The 21,108-nt window shown below is 41.2% G+C and overlaps 2 protein-coding genes across 45 annotated transcripts in view; one reads left to right on the top strand and one right to left on the bottom strand.

Annotated features, from left to right (window-relative positions):
• Nucleotides 1-21,108, top strand: part of RPL7L1 (ribosomal protein L7 like 1) — a 142,204-nt gene that overhangs the window by 53,125 nt on the left and 67,971 nt on the right. The window contains exons 1-2 of one of the 21 annotated variants that reach the window (XM_086888196.1): nt 4,928-5,588; nt 5,908-5,976. The exons of 19 other annotated variants lie outside the window; for them this stretch is intronic. The gene's annotated coding sequence lies outside the window, so the exon portion shown is untranslated. Of the gene's footprint in view, nt 1-4,927; nt 5,589-5,907; nt 5,977-21,108 lie in introns of those variants that run through there. One more of the 21 variants, XM_086888207.1, reaches the window with a different exon arrangement.
• Nucleotides 1-21,108, bottom strand: part of PDE5A (phosphodiesterase 5A) — a 103,640-nt gene that overhangs the window by 41,991 nt on the left and 40,541 nt on the right. For 8 of the 24 annotated variants that reach the window (XM_023926520.2, XM_023926522.2, XM_086888088.1 and 5 more), the window contains one exon: nt 11,845-11,947. The exons of 2 other annotated variants lie outside the window; for them this stretch is intronic. In XM_023926520.2, the coding sequence (XP_023782288.1) occupies nt 11,845-11,927 (83 nt within the window). In that variant the 5' untranslated portion in view covers nt 11,928-11,947. Of the gene's footprint in view, nt 1-1,843; nt 2,208-3,175; nt 4,455-4,879; nt 5,112-5,239; nt 5,397-11,844; nt 11,948-21,108 lie in introns of those variants that run through there. 14 more of the 24 variants (XM_086888099.1, XM_086888104.1, XM_023926523.2 and 11 more) reach the window with 11 other exon arrangements.

Below are 21,108 nucleotides of genomic sequence, written 5' to 3'. Positions count from 1 at the left end.
GCTGTTATCCTGAAAGGCATAAGGAAGGATATGGATACATTATTTATAAGCGGGATAACTATAAACATCATTACACCAACAAGAAAACTTTCCAAGTTTTCACAGAAATTGATTTTTTTTTCCTGTACTTAGTTCTCAGAAAAGCTCAGTAAACATCCAATAAAACCAAATAAGTGGGAGAAAATATTCTGATCCCCTGCATTAACACCGCTGCTTCCTGTGGGTTTCAAGCCATGGTCCCAAGAATCAGTGGGTCTGCAGCCCTCTTGTAAATGCTTTATATTGGGTAACTTAGAAAAGTTGCAGCAAACCCCAACTCTCTGCACTGAATTCTGTGCCTCCACTGAAAAGCTCCTTCAATCATGGAAGTTCAAAGCTCACTGTCTACTTGCCAAGCTCATGTTAGGAGCACATATGGTTGATACCAATGCATTTTTAGGATTATTACTTTTTAAGAAAAATGCAGGCCACAGCACGCTTCAGTGCAGAAAACCTCGAATAACTTTATCTTTGAAAATCAGAATTTTCACTCAATTACAAGAAATTAAGCACACATTCATTACCAATGCCTAGAATGCATATGACACATAATATTTAGGAGATTCAACTTCAGATAGCTGGCTCAAACTGCAAGATATTTTTAAAAGCTCTCCAGACAGAGACTAGAAGGCAAATGTCCCGACTAATGTAGTACCACAGGCAGCACATGATAAATTGATTGTCCACCAGCCATCAAGAAGGTAAAAAAACACCACCCCAAACAACTGTGCTTGAGTTTTTTCCAAGTAATAAATGTAGTTGATATATTCAAGTAGTGCAATATCTGAATTTTAGCACAGCTCCCCAGTAAACACCAGTTCTGGAATCCTCAGTGAAGCACTGTGAAGTACCATATTGTTAAGAACATCTATTTTTGCCAAATACAACCCCACCTTTTAAAATTTGTAAATATTTTTCAAACCTGCTAATAAGCCAAGATGTATTTATAACAAAATAATCTTATTCATACTGAAGGACATATAAGATTTGGGACAATAATTTGTCTTCATCATACCATATATTTAGGGAAAAAATAAAAGATAAAGGCAGATAAAAGCTACCTGTAACAATACAGTTACCTCCAATCGAGAGGAGAAATTTTACTTTGGCTGTTTTGGCAGTCTGCTACTTCTGAGTGCAAAGAGCACTAAGAGAGAATCACTCCCATATTTTTAAAACAGGGACAAACAGGAAGTCAGAAGTACAGAAATATTCCACAGCAGGTTGAAATAAGTGCGATATTTGAGCATGGCAATGCATGGGCTCTTTTTTTCAAAGGAATCTAAAAAGATAAAACTTCAGGAAGACAAAACCTGTAATGAATTTAGCCATAAATGTGACCAAAAAAAATACCCCAAAACCCTGCAGATTATTCTTTTATAGAACCTACTTAGAACAATCATAGTTGTAGCAACAAAGCAGAATCACCTTACTTGAAAACGTTTCTGCTTCTGGGAAGGCAGAATATGATAGGAAATTCTAAAACTTTGTGAAGGGAAAAATAACAAGAAGAGCTGGGGGGAAAAAAAAAAGCTTAAACTTCATAGGAGCGAGGCATTTAGAAACTCTTGACCCTGAAGCGTGCAGAACTTCTCCAGCCAGAAGTTTTGTCAGGCAGCACAGCCTCAGTGAGTGAACCAAATTCATCTCATCCCCGAGTGTGCCGGTGACACATTTCCCCTTTGTTGTGCTGCACTTTGATCATCCTGGAACAGCACCTCACGGATAACAGCTATTTATATTGCCTCCTCATGCCACTCAGCTCCCTGGTACAAAATAAAGCAATAAATAACTCATTCCATACCTTCCTACTGATGGGATCCCAGTTTATTCACCTAGTCAAAGGAGAGAGGACTCAAAGCTGTTCACCTGGATTACACGCTTGTAGGATTGCAGCCTCGCACTGCTCACGTGGAATTCAACCAACGCGGTTTTATCGCAGAATATTTGTAGAGCCAGCCCAGCCTGGAAAGAGGCTGGGATGTGGCCTTCCTGCAGCCACTGCCAGCCTCGAGGCATTGCAGATCAAAATGCAAGGTGTAAGCCCTTGGAATGTGCTCATCTTCAGCAACACACCGGAGGGGGGAGAGGAACACAGGTGCACACTTGTTAAGTTGACAACCTGCAGCCCTTCTCTCCAAGAATCCAGAACATGGACTGGGGAGCGCAGCGACTCCAACAGATGTCACTTAATGAACAAATTGTGAATAGAAAGACACAGCTTTTAAAGTGCCACCTTGCCAGAAAACACAATTTCTATCAAAACCACGACAACAGACACTAATGCCAAACTGCCCTATGCAAACTGGATCAGGAGGGAACTATTCAATTATATGAGATGATAACTTTAACCACATACTTTAAAAAAAACCCACAAAACATACATCTTCTAAGTATTATTTAGACACCTATTTAAAACTTCTTTGTGTCTGGAAATTACCAACAGAACTACTATGTAAAACACTGTGGGAATTAATTAATTGCAGAAAAAAAAAAGATATTAACTATTCAACTCTCATTATAAAACTGTTAAATTAGGTTATAATTCAAAGCTCATTAATATGAGTGTAAACAGCTTGTATTGTGCAGTCATAAATGATGGAGCCATTGATCTTTTCCTATTCCTATGTAGAAATATTTGAGAAACAGAAACTATCTTTATCCATTAGCAATTGTGCCTCACAACATGCAGCTGAATATGCCTCTGTGCTCCGCAAGATACCGGATTAACTAACTTCTTAGACTATTGCTTTCAGGACCTGTGAGAATGTTGGCATATTATGAAACATAACAAAAAAACACCAACCCAGAAGCAGTAAATTACGATTAAAAAAGAATTGAAACTAGCTCAGGGAACACTGCTTTACTTGAGAGAGTAAATACAATGCTAAGTAGCAAAACATTAACAGCATGGTCTTTGTTCAATGTTTGCTGCTCTGGAAAGATTCAGCTAAAACAAAGCATGGTATTAGATGGTAGGATTTTCTCTTTTCAAGCCCTAAGTAACACTACCAAATGGAACACTAAACCTCTTTGCAAAGTACAGCAGTTCTTTCAAATCACTCAGCTCTACATGCTATCATCTTTGAACCAACATACAGTCATTTATCATTTGTCTTTTCAAACACAAACTTACACAGAACAGAGGTATTCCTTATTATTTATAGTTTTCTATACATTCCATGCAAGACAGCAGAGAAGAGAATTTTGAGACAATTGCAGTGTTTCCATCATTTCAAAAACATCACACAATTGTTGCCAAGCGAGGACTCCGAAGTCCACAGTGCCTCTCTAACTGCAGAGGCATTGCCATCACAGAGACTCGACTGGATTGTATTTTCCCAAGCACTGCCTCTTTCAGAACGGCACAAACGTAAAACTGTGCCTCGGAGTGAAAAAAAAAAGAAAGGGACTAACCAAACCTGCCCATGGGGAAAACCAATCTGACACAGCGGTTGCTATTAATTAGCATTCCTATTTGTTCAGTGCTGCTTCCAGCTTCCAAAGGAAGTGTGACCGGCTTAGCTAAGAAAATGCTACTTCTCAAAGCTGCTAGCACTCTATTTCCTGGGCAAACAAGCTGCCCTTCAGTGCCACACCACGCACTGGTGTTCTGGAGAGCATCAAGGTTAACAACTTCCGTCTATGCATCCTGCACCTATGTACAGCCTTAAAAAAAAAATAAATTCAACATTTAAAAGACATTTTAAAGGCTTTTTTTTTTCCCCTCTCTGTTAAATGAACCTAAGGGAGCAGCAGCAAAAGAAAGGGGACTGCCTGACAGATGGTCACAAGCAAGCAGGTGACCCCTGAAGCTTTCCAGCTCTCTGCGAGTCAATTATTGATGGGGATTTCTCTTCTTACCGCCCCATCCCATGCAGAGAGGAGCAGCAGCAGCAGGAAAACCTCATTCAGAATGCATCCATCCCCGCCAAATGACTCTGGGAAGAAGCAAACCAGCAGCGGTGAGCAGATGGTGCGAGCGGCTCGGGAGCCGGGAGCGCAGCCGAGAGGAGCGCGGCGAGCCCGCGGAGCCAACCCTGGACTTCCTATCCCTTAGCTCCCGCTAAGACATACCGTGGGAGCTGCAGATGGCCCGGGCTCTGCATCCCCACGGCTTTGTTTATCGGAAAATATTCAAAATGGAAACCTGACTCCACTTCTAAAAATAGCCGAATTTACTCCAAGTCAACTTGAAGTCCCGCTGTCGAAGTGTGTGACAACAGTGAGCAAATACCTCGTCTTATCTCCAAAAGGCAGCATGTCAAGCCAAGAGGGGGGAAATGCCCAGACGAGCTCTTCAGGTCCTCAGTATGGGGTTCTTCGCAAGAACCGGCACCGAGAAGGGGCGAGCGCGGAGCGGCCGCCCCCGAGCAGCGGCAGCGCCCGCCGGCCCCGCGCCGCCCCCTGCCGGCAGCGCTCCCGCTGCCCGGGCTGCGAGCCCTCCCTGCCCGGGCTGCACCCCGCTCAGCCGGGCAGCGAGCCCCCCCGCACCCCCGCCTCCCTCCCGGGGGAAGGCGCGGTGTCCCAGAGGCGCTCTCCCCGCTGGACGGGATCCCGAGGAGCCCCCCTCGTCGGGCGGAGCTCCGGTCTCGAATGCACCGCGCACGGCTCAGCAGCTCCCTCGGCGCTTAACCCGTGGCCCTGGCCGGTGTGGGGGGCCGCCCTCATGTCAAAATAAAGGTGACGAACCCACGGGGTGACGGAGCTCTTGGAGAGCGGCGCTTTGTTTTGAGATGACTAAGTACTGACATAACCCGCCCTCCCCAAGACATCAGATGCTCTTTGAGGCTTCTACCTACTCGCAGGGCGGGGTAACACATAGTTGCTCGCTACTCACGGGAAGTTGACCGTGTCTGTTTTGAACGGAGGAGAACACAAAATAAATGACTGGAAGCCCAGGGCAGGGAGCTGCGGGGCTGGGACAGCTTCCCCGAGCGGTGCCGGGCGGGGCGGCCTGGGGAATGACGGCGAGAGCCCGCGGGGAAGCGCCGCATGTGCCCTTCGGTGGCAGCCGCACGGAGCTGCTGCGTGGTGCTTTCAGTTCTTGCTCTTTCGAGAGTGGGGGCGGCGGCGGTGGGGTGGGAATCGCTTCTTTTTATTTTCTTTGGAGGCAGCCAAGTGCAATGGAAAAGAACGAGGTTTTCCTGTAAAGAAAGGAACTGCCTCTTGCCTCTATCTGCCGCCGCTCCGGTCTTACCTCGTAGCTTTTCTAACAAAGTAAGAGCGGGTGAAGTCGCCGTGATCGTCCAGCCACGCTTCCACCGCTTCCTGCTCCGGCTCGGGGGGAGAGCAGCGCTCCATGCTCCCGCCGCCGCTCTGCCGCCTCCCTCCGCGGCTGCCGGCGCTGCCTCCCCCGGCCCGGCCCGCTCCGCTTTCCAGCTGCGCTGCCCGGAGCTCCCACCCCCGCCTACGTCCCGCTCCCAGGTGTGCGGGCAGCAGGAAGCCCGGCCCGCCGCACCTCAGCGCATCTCCGGCCCGGCCGCCGGTCCCGCAGCGGGCAGAGCCGGCTCCACCTCCACCGCGGCCCCGCCTGCTTCGAAACAGTGGTAAATCGAGTGTCACTTTGGAGGGTTCCCCTGTCGGGTATCGATGTGTGTCTCTGACAGACCTCAGCCTGGCTACGGGTGCTAAAGCTCTGGCTTTACCGTCCTTCGTGCCTACAATGCGGCTGTTAGATCCGCTTTAGACTCCGAACAAGGACAGCCTAGCTTTGAGGATGCTCAACACACAGCTCCTACTTTCTCAAATTTAGACAGCTGGGACTGCAATTTTGGTTAAAACTGAGCACCGCTTTCATGTATTGTAATTCCATTCTATGATGTGCACGTGCACACATTTATGATAATTTATACTCTGCATTCACAGTACACCTTTCACGAGGTCTGATGCGTATCTATGGCTTCCTGTGTTGCCACACGTGCAGTGTCTTTGAAGGTAAGATAACAAATTGCAGAATGTTTCAGGGGAAGGGAATTCACAGTCTTGCAAATTATTCCCCTGTGCAGTCAATTGAGAGCTTCATATTTTGTACAAAATATTTTGTGCTGCTCTAAACTCCCTTTCAGGTGTATACAGACTCCTGATGCAGAGGTGTATCTCCTGTGTGTAGAGAGGTGGGGTTCTGCAGCTTGAGAAGGAGCTGCAGCAGGAACTTCACAGCAAAGGGAATAAGAGTCTGTCCATGAGCTCGAGGGAAAAGTTTTATCTTCTGTGTCTTTGTGTCACATCTGTGTGTAGCACTGACTTGGACATGTGAGTCTTGGCTGTGAGAGTTTTTGTGTAATAGGAGGCACACAGAAAGGGAGCTTTTACATGAACATTACTCTGTTGTAAAGCGAATCTCAGGGGAAATGTTGTGCATGGTGACCAGAGAGCAAATGTGAAGATAAAGCACGAGCCAGTTACACACAGCACGAGTCGAGCTGCTGTTCAAGGCAAAGACAAATCTTTCAGCAGGGAAATACAGAATTAGCAAGCAAACTGCACAGACAGACGACATGGCAATAAGTGAAGCAGATGTTTAGTGCCAAAACCTGGAAAGAGTGGTAGGTTAGGAAAAAAAAAATAAAATAAACCCGTTGTGTAAATCACAGATTTCTGCATTAACCATTTCATTCCAGGAAAAGAGTTCTGATGCTACATTAGACATGGCAGTTAAAGCTCCTAAACTAGGCAGAGGTTTTGGAAAATGACACTATGTTAAAATGCTAAAGTATGTAAAACATACAATTATAGAATGCAGATTTTATAAGTAATTGAAATGCCGTTCACTGAATGGTCTTACATGGAATATTGATCATGGTACTGCTCATCCAGTCTTGAAAAGCAATTGCAGAATCATCAGAGGTGATCCAGACAGGAAAAACAAGGAGGACCAAACACATGGAAATATCTTTTTTGTAAAGAGGCAGAAAGAGTTTGTTTGCAAAAAGAGAAATACAAAGATATAATTTAATTACTGGTATTTAAAAAGTAGGATAGTATTTTCTCTCTGTCTCATAGGAGAGTAACAAGGTAATGGTCAATGCAATTATGTCAGCTGCAATAGATAGCATCTCATTTCATGTAATTAGGAGTAGCACTAATAGAAATAAGCATTTATCCTGTGCTATCCAGTACACCCCAGTCAGGAGCACAGGTTGCTGCAAGGAGTACTGTAAACATGTAACATTAAATACCAGGCCAGCTGAGGTGCATCCAGCAGCATCCCTTTACTCCACATCACAAGGAACAGGGACCTGTGGCTGCAGCTGCTCCTGCTGCTGGGGCCCTGCAGATAAGAATCAGTGAAGCCAATGCAAATTATTATCTTCCTGTGAATTCAGTGGCAAAGCAACAGTTCAAAGGATTGCTACCCAAGCAAAGAATAGCATAGTTTTTCCCAAAAGAAATAAAAACAGAACAGCTGGGGGAAAAAGGGATGTCTTCTCCTTTTCCGATGAATTTCCATGAATAATAATGAACATGTTGTTTTCATTTTTAAGGTGACAGGAGGGGACGAAGGCCAAGCATAACAAAGAACGAATGGTCAAAGTGGAAAAAGTCTTCCATAACTTTGGCTTCCAAAGTGCTCAGAAAAAGCTCCGTGTATCTTAGCTCTCGCCCAGCTTTCCAGTTTGTTTCCAGAGCTCAGAGGATAGAATTGATGTGGAGTAGCTCTAAACCCAAGAAGAGCTTGTAGTAATGACACATAAATAAAAACGTCCAGTTCAAGTTTAGAAGCTGCTCGAGAGCTCAGTGTTGAAGCCAGGAAGCTTTTCCATCAGTAGGCCATGCTATTGCTGGTGGATGGAAAATTATTTAGCTGAAATCTTTCATCTGATGTTTTGCAAATATTGTCATGCAAGGAGATAAAAAAGTGTTTGTGGGGTTTTTTTGTATGCTCAAGGCACATAAATTAGAAATTCTGCTAACTCAGGATAATTAGTAAGAATAAATAAGGAAGTATGTAACCAGAGGAAAAGTATTTATGTGATAATTTATGCTCAAAGAACTCTATATTTATTTAAATTTATTTGAAATTAATATAATTCTATTTAATTTCCCTTTAAAAGAGAAAAATAACATTTCAGATGTCAACATTGTGAACTTGTCTGACTTATTCATTAGATGAATTGGAGCAGCATTTAGCTTTGCTATGAAGTGGGAATTGGCTGTCTTTCTACGATCTCTTTAATCTGGAAAACAGTTGGTACATTTTGGCTTCTAAATCAAGTTTAGGACTGTACTATATGGCCAGTGAGGTTAGAATATGATAAGGCAGAGGAAACTATTCCACTTCTTTATTAGCCAGCACTTTCACATGCATCCAGTGGAAGAATCCTAATACTAGTGAGGCAAGTTTCCATTTCCCTTCCATTCCGTTGCATAAGGAGAGTGAAATAATAACCAAAATCCAATTATTTTGAAATCTAATTGTTATTTTCTGATGAAAATACTAAATGATGAGAATGTCTTAAAAGTTTATTCTCTCAGCTCTTTCCAAATAATTGCTGGAAATGTTTCCCCAGAGCTGCTCAGCAATTGCATAACCTACCCTCTCCTTTGGGATAACAGTGCATACGTCCTACAGGAAGCCATGGAAAATAGTAGCTTCCTCCTATTTTGATTTAAATGTGATTGAACATTTGCGTCAATCAAAGTACCAGGAGAAATTATTGTTCACGTCAGGAAAGCAGCAGCTTCTCAAAGCGGTTTGTAATGCATGGGTATTTGTCTGGAAAACACTGTCAGACTTGATCTCCTGAGAAATGTAAGTTAGGATCTGAGTTTAACATATTAGCATTTGATATGTAAATCTATCCATGTGCCCAAATTTTAACTTCTCCTGATTTCTATTGGAAATCCCCAGATAAGTTGAAAAGCAAATTGTTAGCAAGTCTCTCTCTTTTTCTCAGCCTTCTCTCCTTTAAGTTAAGTAGTGCCACATCTTTCAGTTCTTCCTTGAGCATCATGTTTTCCAGTCCTCTGGTCATTCATTTTCACTTTGGGCATTCCTCAGATTATCTCTCCCATCCCTGCAGTGTCTCACCAAGCTAAAATGAAGTAATCCAGCTGAAGGTGGATCAAATCTCAGTGAAGTGGAAGGAATATTTTGGGTTCCTTGCAAACTCTGCTCCTGCTAATAGAGTCACCCTTGCTCGTGCGTTCTTGGCAACAGACTGATATTTTTGATTTCTGTACTATCTGTTCCCTTTTTTTATATATACTTGCCATGTACTCAGGTGCTGCCTGTATGTTTACCTCTGCCTAACTGCATTTTCTTGCTCTTGAACATTTTTAATTTCATCCTGTGCTTGCAATACATCTCCAGTTTATCAAGACAAATTCTATGCCTGTCCTGCAATGTGCACTTGGCCAAGCTTGGTGCAAGTTTGCTGAAAGGCACCAGTCTGGGCAGTGATGATGGGGTTTGATGCAGGTAGGTGAAACTGTAGGTGGATAATGTATGCAAAGGGTTTGGTGGATTTTGCTTGGGAGGTGGTGGGTAAGTAGGAATTGTGTAGGGCAGATTCATTCCAGGCCCTTTTCAATGGCATATCAAACCTTTTCTTTATTTACAATGGTACTTAGCTTATTTTTAAAGAGCTTCTTAGAAATTGCTTTGTAATTTTCAATTAGCAGTTGCTCTTATTAGTACTTTTACTAGTAATTGTGATTTTTAATTGAAGTATTTTCTTTATACCTAGTCTAACAGATGATATTGAATCAAATTATAAGTGGCTTGTTTTCCTAGTTGTGGTTGTTTGGAGATGGAGATTCAACGGCAAATGATATAAATGAAAAATCAGTCAGATTTTTCCCAAGTACATACCACTGCTATTTGGGCATTCACTCTGCTGTTTCTGTACTCATATACCACAGTCCTCTGTTGTAACTTCTCATATGTTAACCTAACAACTGGAGTTTCTGAAGGCCCCCTATCATCACAAATTAGTCTCATTTCTCTCAGTAAAATCCTCGGTTTTCTGGAGCTGTTTTTTCAGGACATTGTCCCAGTAATGATCTTTCTGAAACCAGAGAGGTATAGTAGCACCAACTCCTGTGTTGTGGTTTAATCCACCTTGGGCAATAAGAATAATTTTGCCTACACTTTGCTCTGGGAATGTGTCTGCTTGGGCCTATTACTCCTATTTCTTTCTTTTCACAGTAGCTCCTTTTCAAAAATCATTTCCTATGTTGTAAATGAGATTTTCTTTGTTCCTTTAATGCAAAACTTAAATTTCTCTGTGTTAAAATATAGGCCAGACCTCACAAAGTATTCTTAGTTGATCTATATTAAGGGCCTGCCTTTCATGTTATTTATAGCTCTATAACTTTTTGTAATTTGCAGCTTTTTCCATCAATAATTTTTTTATTTTTGTTCAGATCATTCAGTATGGTTTGGGTCCATTTAGAATGGAGCAGGCTGATAGTATACATTGCTGGGGCTTCTATCAAAAATCCTGTAGACTTGTGACCCAAAGCCCTAATGAAATCTTACAGGAGTTTACTTTATCAAACTAATTCATTGTCTCCTGGGAAAATAGGAAGGTTTTTTTTTATTCGTGACAAAACTAATTTTCTGTGTTGACTGGCGTTAATTGTACTATCATCCTTTCATTGTACACTGATTTCTTCCTGTACCAGCTTTTCCATCAATTTCCCTGACGTTGATGTCAGGCAAAATGATCTGCAATTTCCTTATTAAATAATGGAACAATGCTTGCTCCTCCTCTGTCTTGGGGATCTTATGTGGAATTTCAAGACATGTTCTGCTTAGTTTGATTCTTTTTAATTTAATCTTTTAGGGTTTAGGTTTGGTGTTCATACCTGTTAAACTGGTATTGTTTTAGTTCTTGATGTTCTGGAATCTTAGTAGTGAACATACACATTTCTTCTTTAATAGATCACATGAGGAATATTTCAGTGGCACAGAGCTGATGGAGTATTATGCAGTGAACATAAAAATTGTTTTCAGGGCATTTTAGGAATGCACAGACATTCTGGTATTGAAGGAAGATGTTAATCTCTGATTGTGAAAGAGCAACAGAAAAATTAAACCTTAAATACAGTGAATAAAAGCATTATTAATGTATAACATTGGTATTATAACCTAAAGGTATAACCACAAAATTTTCACTGTTCTGAATAATGTGAAAGGAAAATGTGTAAGAGATTAGTTTGTAACTAAGGCTCACTGCAGCACTGCTAAATGAATATTAAGGGTTTGTATAGCATTTTAATTATACTGAAGAAGAAAATGCATGGGAGCAGTCAGACTGAAAAGAGCTTGTAAGGACTGTGTGTCTATTTTTGAGTATCCCATTTGATTTTGTTTTTTTGGAGAGGTATAGTGTACTCAGGATCCTTCACTTTTCATACCTATCCCTGAAGACATCTGTGGTGTTGATGTTTGGCCAAGGGAATCTGAAAGGGATTATTCACAATGTACCATTGCTGATCCCAAATCATCAGCAGCCTCATTGAGAGGTTTTCCCCACAGTGCCTGTTCATTCCTCCTCATCTCTTTTTTTAAAGCTTTGGCTGATGTGAGCACCTGGAGCTTTCAAAACCTTTTGATACTTGGTAACTAGTTTCTCTCTGGTAAATAAAAGAAGAAAACTATTAGAGCAAATCAGTGAAACTGATCTTTAGATTCTCCCATCAAATAGCTTGGGGTCAGCATCATCCTGCCTTCCTGAAAAAGTGAAGCTGTATTTCTCAGGTAACTAGTGAGCATTACAAGAGCTGCTGGGTCCAAATTGAGATAAGTACCAAGCTTTTCATGTTTGATGCCGCTTTTCTGAAATTGCTACTTACATTTCATCACTGGCAGGTTGCACACCATTAGGTTTCTGAGGCAGGGGCTTCCCATGGCCATGTGTTTCTGCAGCCTTTAGCATAGTTGATTCTTCATATGTGGCTGTAAAACCAGTGCAAGGGACAAATTAAATCCATTTTTGTTTTGGAATCCAAATATAATTTTCATTGCTTATGAGCTTTCTTATTAATCATCATCCCTCCATTAGATCAGTGAGGACAACAATAGTTGTCATTGGTGCTGTACTGTAGGTAGCTGTAACAAAATAGAAAGCTTTTGGGATTTCACTTAGGTTATAGAAAAAGTTTTTATCACAGCTAAAATTACAGAAAATGAATCACTTTGTTTTAGTACTACATTTAGTCTTCTAAATCCCCAGGGAGCTGATTTTCAATCTATCTTTCTACAACCACAAGGGTTACACACTTCTGGCAGCTTATACCAGGTCCTAGGAGAGGCAGGAAGAGTTGTTTCAACAGAGTGACAGATCTAATTTGGCACCTTTGCTCCCAAATGGATAATGTGAGCATCTGGAAACAGCGTGCATCTCCCTGTGTACCTACCTCTTGGTGTAGAGTTAATATGGATATAAGATTTTCTACTCTTGTTTATCTGAAAATTTCAAATTTTGCTTTTAAAATATATGTTTCTTATTTGTAAGAATAAGCATGTGCTAGCCTTTTCCAAATGAGCAGAAATCATTAAGAGAATGTAAATATGATAATAATGCTAAATATAGGAAATCACGGATGTAGGCTGAAAACATAGGGCAGATGATAATCAGCTCAAGGTAAATTAGTTATGCTCTCATGACTCTGTCCAGTAAAGTTAAAAGTTTGTCATTTTTTTGCTGTATTAAGTATGTTTAATTAAAATATGGTAAATTAGTGGCTGCCTAATCTGCTGGCCTGGGCTCATGGTGAAGGAGAATCTCGGCCACTCGGCCCCAAAAACAGGTGGCTGGCTCAGCCCTGCCTGTTCACTGCTGTGGCACCTCACTTTTAATGGCCTTCACTGTAGATTTTAGAGTAGGGGAGTAACAAACTGTGTGAGAAGAAAGCTGCCAGAAAGAGTGAGGAATGTGGAGACAGCAGGGTGGAAATAAGCACATAATTTTGCTAAACTCTTCCAGTACAGAACAATATTAGGGAGGCTCTTCTAAAACTTCTACCAGCTGCTTGTGAGCTACGGGCTGTGCCTGACATTCCTGATTTCTGGCTTCTAAGTCTGGTCTCTTTTCAGAACCTTGAAAAAAAACATTTTTATTTGAGCCTATTTGATTTATTTTAATTTGATTTATTTCCAGAGTAAAATGTTTGTGTGGAAACAAGTTTGTGGGGTATTCTCATGGCTCAAATAGCAATACAAGCACCCCTGAGGAAATGAAAAGTGACACAGCATGGGCCAGCCTGCGGGGACAGCTGAGTGCTGTCCTCAGTTCATCCTGCTCTGAGTACATACATATTCCCTGCTGTTTTCCTCCTTTCCATGTGAGACTGGGTGGCAGAGGTACAAAATGGACTGAAAATCAGGATTTTGTGTGTGTGTGACATAGTATTTCTCTGCCATTTTGCTTTTCTTTGTTAGTGATGTAGAAGAGTTCCTGTGTTCTGTGAGAATTTTATGCTACCTACACATTGCCAGTATAGTGACATTAGCAGGTAAAAACATGGACAGGGAAGTATTGAAGTACTGGAGTTCAGTACATTCATACAGACTTCAAATTCATTTATACTGTGTTATCTGAATTTGCAGTGTGTGCCTTTTGATTAGAACTGCCAACATCTATTTTTAATTTGACAGCTGAATTATGGGTTTTGTGAGGAAAACCTCACAGCTGATTAAATTTGTATTGACAGGATTGCATTCTGCATTAACAGGAAAACAGCTACTTCAGGTCCCCTAAACCGTATATTTTCCTCTACTCTTACTTTAAGGCCCCAAAAGCCCAGCATTTGCCACCAGATTCTTTCAGTGTAAAGGAACCCAAACATGTCATTGCTAATTGAGTAAGTAGCTCTTTTGATTAATTTATGCCTTCTTTTAATCTGCTCTTTGTCTTTCAGATGTGGATTTATTTATCCTTCCAGCATTTCTGTCTTGGGCGAAATATTTTTGTTAGTTTATAGGAGATAAATCAGAGCTCTTCCCTCTAAATACTTAGTGGTTGACGCTTAATTTCTTGATCTCTGTCTGTGAATAAGTCTGATCATGTTTTTCTACTTAAAAGTACTCCTGGGAGGTAAGAGAATACAGAGCTGTACGTAATGAAAACCATCAAAAGAAAAAAAAAACAAACAACAAGACAAAAACTAATCAATCATCTTGGTGGTTTTGAATTTTAGTGAGGTTGAAAGATGTTGATTTTCTATGGTCTAATATTCATTTTAACTGATACATAGAGTTTAATATTACAACCAGGTAAAACAAACCTTGGTATTCCTGTAATCTTGTAATTCTATTGCTTGCTAGGGGTTGAATTGTTTAGAATGGAAAGTGTATAACAACAACAACAAAAAAAGGATATAAATATATCTATAGAAACAAATGGAACAGGAACTGGAATTCTATAATGTTTATAGTTACTAATAAGGAAAGGAAATAAATACAACTTGTTCTTAAACAAGCTGGTAAAACTGAAAGTGAATGCTGCAAGTTCTCCCAAGTGCTCCCCAGCCACAAAAACTCACAGAAAGTAGACTTTAGCACAGATACAGCCCAGCTGAGCATCGAGCTGAAATGTGCACAGTACTGTTGTTTCCATTTGCTAACAGGCCTGACTTGCTTCAGGGGTCCCTGCATGTTCTGCCTGGTTTTCATTCCAAGTGGCTCAAAGCTTTAGGACAGTTTGGTCCCTTCACATCTCAGTAGGAAAGCTTTGGATTGAAACAGTCTCCCTCATTCTTAAACAGAGCTTCTTTCTTTTTTCTTCTTTTTATTTATTTTTTTTTAAAAAAAACTCCCCCAGGATTCTTGCTGTTCCTGAAGAGTTATGCTCATGAATAGTAATATAAAATAATTTCTGAAGCTCTTACTACAAGATAATTAAAAAAAGATGGGGGTGATGTAACTGAAATATCTTTCAGTTTGTATGTTTATCTGTGTCTTTGAATATCTATCAGTTCCTGCAATTCCAGGACCCTTCAAATTCACTAGCCAGCATCAAGCACATCCAGTGGAAAGACAAAGACAACAAAATACTGTGAACACCTCAAAAAAAGTAGGTTTCCTCTTGCAAAGAGACACCATTTTCATGCCTTTATCGAGAGTCAGGGCATCAGTGACCACCTCAGGAGGGGACAGCACCCAGGCAGCAGAGAACCTGCTGGTGCTGGAGCTTCAACTGGAGCTCTGCACAGTCCCAGGAAGGTGTTAATATGATTCATTTAAAAACCCAGCCACAAAATACAAATAGAAAAATTGCAGCTGGATTTATTCTGATGCTCCCAGAGCAAGCAGCTCTCCTGCTTCAGGCTAGAATCTGCTTTCTTTCTCCTTTTCCTCTGCTAACATTGAGCTTGCACATCTTACCCACTACTTGCAAGAAGAGTGTGGAGACAGCAGAACTTTCTTACCTTGCCTAACTTTGCCCTCTTAGTTTTTGTTTCTTTTGGTAGGAATTGGAGAAATGTCCCTCTGCACATTGACCTTCCAGCTCAAGAGTGAAGTTCTTTTCTGGTGTAGCTTTTCTGGTGTCACCACATTTCACCATATTCTGTTTTATTCTTGCTCTTATCATCACCAGTGCTTGAAAATACCTTACACTCTAGTGCCAGAGCAAAATAGCCTCTTCTCTTCACATTTCCCTCAGGAAACTCTTCTCTTCAGAGACACGAGTCAATAGCAACAGAGAGCCATCATTATCTGACCATGCTGCTGCTTCTGTTTTGCTGCTCCCCTTTTGATCTGGCTGTGCTCTGCTCACAGACCTGTGCTGCTTAGCAAAGGTCCTTGGGACACGGACCAGGCCTTTGTGTTTGGTACAGAGTGTTTCTGTTCTCTGGCTGAATGTCTTGACCTTTAAAAGGCAACTCTAAGGTTGTCAAATTGTGGTTTATTTAATCAAGAATCTAATTTGGAGATAGCAACTCTCTGTTACAGGCCCCAAGTTCTCTTTGTGTACTGTTCATGCCGACACAGCTTTGCCCACACAGATGTTCAGGGACCTCAAATAAAAAAAGCAGTAAATAGAGAAGAAAAGGCATTCAAAATGATGAGGAAAGGTTTCTTAATATTTACATTCTTCCTTGGCAAAATGGGTAACTTGAATTCAACTTAATCTGTTTATATTTCAAAAATGAGAAAAGCACAACCGATACTTTCCTCAGCAGAGCAGATTAGTGAGCTCCAGTGAACTAAGCACAACACAAATTAAGCAATTTAAAGAAAACCATTAAAGGTAAAAACATTTGAGTAATGTTTTACTCAAAGTAGTGTTCCCTTCAGAACAGGGCATTACAACAAAGCTGCTTATGCTGCCAGTCTTGTTGATTTTCACTGACTACAAAGCAGAATAGAAACTTTCTCCATAAATCCCTGGATGCTAATGCAGGAAGGTGGCTGTGTAATCTGAGCTGTCTGACCCTGGCAAAGGAGCAGACTGTAAGCTCACTGCCTAAAGAACTGATTAAAAAATTCAGTGCTGGGAGGAGAATTTGCTTCTTTATTAATGTTTATCAGACTAAAGAAGTTAAATAACTGAAGTACTATGAGAAGTGCATAAAAGCAGGGGAATGAAAGGAAAAAAACCCTGGTTTTGGGGTGTGCCATGGCCTCTCTCACAGAGCCTCTCATTGATCTGCCTTCCAATTCATCCTGTCAAACAGCTGCCATGGCCTGGGGTCCACAGGCAGATGAGCAGCACCATTCATACACCCTGCTATCTTGAGCACTGATGCTTTCCCTGACTCCTGGTAGTTCCTAGCCAGCTTCCAGAGCTTTGGCAGAATCGTTTACAGATGTCTGAGACACTGGGGTGACACAGAAATTCATACAAAAGGGATATGAAGTTAATGCATAGTTAATACTGTTGTCTTTATCTCTGTGAAGTATCTCCAGGAAACGATATGTGCACATTGCATTAAAATTCCTTCTTGGAAGGTATCTCCAGAAGTTAAGGAGAGAAGGTTTTTTACTAGCATGTGAGAGTTTTAATGTGCGGTCAGTGTTTGGGCTGAGATCCTGATCCGCAGAGCACGGTGCATAGCTCGCTCTTCAAGGAACCTTTTAACATGCCATTCCAGGGAGCTCCAGAACCCAGCAGGAGGGGAAGGCTGGAGTGGCATCCTTCTCTTCTCAACACCACACTTTTGCTTTTTTTTTACTAAACCTCCCCAGTAAAAGCTGTCCCACTCAGGCCAGTCCCACAGCACGCTGCCGTGTCCCTGTTCCTCCTCAGCAGTTCTGTCAGGGTGGTAGGAAAGCTCAGGATTAATGCCAGTTAATGAAAGCACAGAATTTAGACCAAAGATGTTTCTCTAAGTCTCTACAAGAGTCAGTAGAAACTGAAGTGGCCATAAGTATACATTTACAGGAGAAGTGAGAAGCAAAGTAGTGACAGACAATGAGTATTTTAACAGGAGAATCGAATTTTTCCCTTTTCACCACATGTTATGCAAAGGACGACGGTGAGTGCTGTATTTGCTGGCAGTGGAGGGAAGTCTGGGGAATCTATTCATTTTCCTCCTCATTTAAACAAACACTCTCAGAACCATGACCAAGAAAGGAAGCAAAAGTACTTAGCAAACTTATATTAAGTGTTCTAACTCAATGTTTGTATTTTGCTCCTGAAAAATAACTGACTGTATTGATAGCACAGTAGTGTCCAGCTCCTGCAATCTGATGTGGGAGAGGGCTCAGGGAATATTTTTAACCTTGCATGGAAACCTAGTTTTATTTTCAAAATACCTGCAATTCAGAACAGACTGAGCTATTTTGAAGCAAAAATTGTGTCCTTCAAAGAAAGTTCATACAACTCCCCCAGGGTAATCCTGTCTGGAAGAAAAAGGAACTGGTGCCCAGAGATAGGAATCCCTCCAAGGAAATCTGTCTCTTCTCCTAACTTTCTAGTGCTTTGGGAATGTGATTGTAAAACAGAGGTCTTGTGAACACCAAGAATATTCCTGTAGAAAGATGATTTCTTTTGACCAGATAGCTGTCTCAGATAATATCAACTTGCTACATAATGCCATTGCTAGCTAGGATTTTATAGATTTTTTTTTGATGGATAAACCTGTGACTTTGCTTACTAATCAGGAAGCTTTTGCAGATAAACAACTATATTTATGAAATTATACTTCATTCCTTTAACTCTGTATTTTTGACTATCAAGCCAGAAGTTCTCACTTTGAGGAATGTAAAGCAGATTTAAAATGTGACTGAAAAGATAATTTGGTCTTGAGAAGCCAAAATATTTAAATTTTGTTTACTTTTTATTCTCATCTCATAATTTTTAATGTTTCATGCTAAAATTCTCTCGTGTCTAAGTAAGCTTGTATTAGTTAAGGATGAGCTGCAACTCACAAATGCAGTCCCCAGAGAAAAAGGAAAAGCAATGAAGAACTGATAGGGTTTTTTGAAGGCTACGTCTGAAAGGCTTGGATAAAAGATTGTAATTTCTTTCCATAATTTATTATCCCCACTATCAAAATAATGTCCCTTCTGCCAGAGAAGGGATAAATCATAAACTGCATTGGATGGTGGCTGTTGTGTTTTTAATCAACAGTGCTGTCACTGCGTGGCTTGGTTTTCCTCAGGAAAATCCCACGTCTTTTGCAGAGTTGAAACAAAATGTTTTGAACTTATTAGCTGCCTTGAAATCAATTAGTCATAGCGATGAAAAAGAGGCAGAATTGTGAAAGGCAGGTATTTTGTGGTAAGGAGTAGCTCATTATTTCATGTCTCTGAGATAAGGACAGGACATGATGCACAGATTCCTCACTAAGTGCAGAATCCAGTAGAAACATCACAGGCTCAAGAGCAGAAATGGCTGTGGAGGTATCTGGGTACTTCTTTGCTGTCCCCTTCACCATCATATTCTCTTCATGACTGAAAATCTAATTAAATCTGAGAAGATTCGTAGGTCAAATTCTCCTCTCTAACCTGTGCTGTGTGTTTAGAGTGACTCATTGCACCTGGGTTTAGCTGTATTTATGCAAACCTAGTATAAAGGAGAAGCTTGTTGATGATAACATTTTGCCCTTGGTGGGAGATTTCCACCTGAAGTGCTGTTTCTATCAAAACTGTGAAGAATCACCAAATCTGAATGATGGTAATGTGTTATTTCAGTTTGGCAATTTTGCTTTAAAAGCTGTTACTGTTTTTCTTGAACCACCAGATTCAGCTTTTTTCTAAAGTAACGTATTTATTGCTTCTGTCCCACAGTAGTTTGCAGAAATGGTCTTGTCTCTGTCTCCAGTGCTGTCTTGGGAATACTTAGACGTGTCCATCAGTCTGAATATGTCTGAGTGACTAATCCATTGTATGAACCCTAAGAGCAGCCCTGAGAACTTTGCTACCACACAGGATGTGATGTCAGTGAGAGCTCAGTGTACATTTGGGTTATCTGTGTGATCTAGAGAAGTAAATTGATATTCTCTGGAGTCAAGAATATTTGTTCTGATGCTTCAAGAACCTTGTTCTCCACAACTGTGTGAGCTTAAATCAGATTTGCATTGGTGAGGTTGCTCAGAAATAATAGATACAAAAGGGGAAAAACAACAAAGGGTCTTGACAATTATTTCTTGGCAATTCCCACTTCCCGTGAGAAGCAAACACACAAATGCTTTTTTCAAAGTGACGCAGATGTCGCCGCACGTCCATCGCTTGGGAAGGCGCAGATGGACTCATGTTTGGAGAAAAAACAACAGGCAGGGAGTTTGGAGAGGAAAAACAGTCTTTGATATTTTGTGTCTGTCACCTTCTGATAGAGGCGAGTGCAGGCAGAGGGCAGCAGGGCCGTCCCAAGCAAGCGCTTCTCCCTCCATGTCCAGCACTGCCAGGGCTGCTCTCAGTCAGAGGATGCTCTGCCAGGCACTTCTGGGAGAAGGGAGAGTGTGAGGGGCATGGGCAGGTTGTGGTGGGATCTGGCCATCAGCTCTGTCCCAACACTTGTGCTGCCAGGATAGCAAGAGGGATGCAGGGCGAGGGGCTTAGCGTGGGCCAGAACTCCAGTCTCACCCAGCCTTCTCTTCTTCAAAGACTTGCTCTTTGAATTGGCTTCTTCGTGGAAAAGGAAATTTCCATCTCACCAATTAGTTAACACAGCTGCAGTGCACAGACCAGAAATAAAATAGCTGTGGAAAGAAGGGGGAAAAGCTGGAGCTGTGAACCAGAGTAAGACGCTGAGTTGTGTAGTGGCTCAAGCTCTCGGTTACATGAGCAGGGTTTCCAGCAGTGCAGTTCCTTCCTGGATACAAGTAGGGATTTAGTTCCTTCTGATTTCCTGCCATTTTTGTCTAATTAGCTAATTTACTGACTTGGTAGACAAAGAGTCAGAATTCCTTACCTCCATTTCATAAATTAGGATTATTTCGATTTATTTATTTAATTAGAATTATTTATTTTTTGTTAAAACTAGTTATTTATTTATTACTGAAAAAGATGCTGTTAATTCATAATAAACATTCAGAATCCCATATGGATGAAGTAAATTAATCACACATGTACTGAACATGGATTTGAAACACCAGCCTGTCAGTGTCATCCAGTGGAATTTGGCCAGAAGTTGCACTACAAATATGTGGGATCTACTTTGTCATAGGTTATGTTTTGCTTGCCTTCTACACTAGAACACTGATCTCTGATTTTGAATCACTATTTTCCCATGTATTCTCATTTGATATATGCAAATATGTCAGTGACTAGAAGTGGAGAAGGTTGGCAGTTTATCTTTTCTAAGAGATCATCTAGGAATCAGCAAACTATCAAACAAGGGTTTATTCCTATTGCTGAAATAAGAAGGATTGCACTGCCTGCTTTGACATTCCCAGCAAGGACAACTAAAAGTGTATCATCCACCTATGGCTTTTACTGGAAAGAATTTAGTTTCCTTTTGTAATTTAGGTGTAAAAGAATATAAGGGCCATCAGAGAAAAAGGGGTTTAGTCTGTATGAGCTGAAAACAGCAGGAAAAAAGAGGCTGTTATTTCATCATCAGTGTGTAGATATCTACTGCATGTGATCTCTGAAGGACTCCTTAAGTCTTTTGAGAAGTCTGGAAAACCTCATATCTATTTCATCTGTATCTATATCTTTATCTCAAA

Source organism: Cyanistes caeruleus, chromosome 5, assembly GCF_971803275.1.
Source record: "Cyanistes caeruleus chromosome 5, bCyaCae1.hap1.1, whole genome shotgun sequence".
Taxonomy (NCBI): domain Eukaryota; kingdom Metazoa; phylum Chordata; class Aves; order Passeriformes; family Paridae; genus Cyanistes; species Cyanistes caeruleus.
The sequence above is the reverse complement of the archived record's forward strand: the minus strand, read 5'-3'. Positions and strand labels throughout refer to the sequence as shown.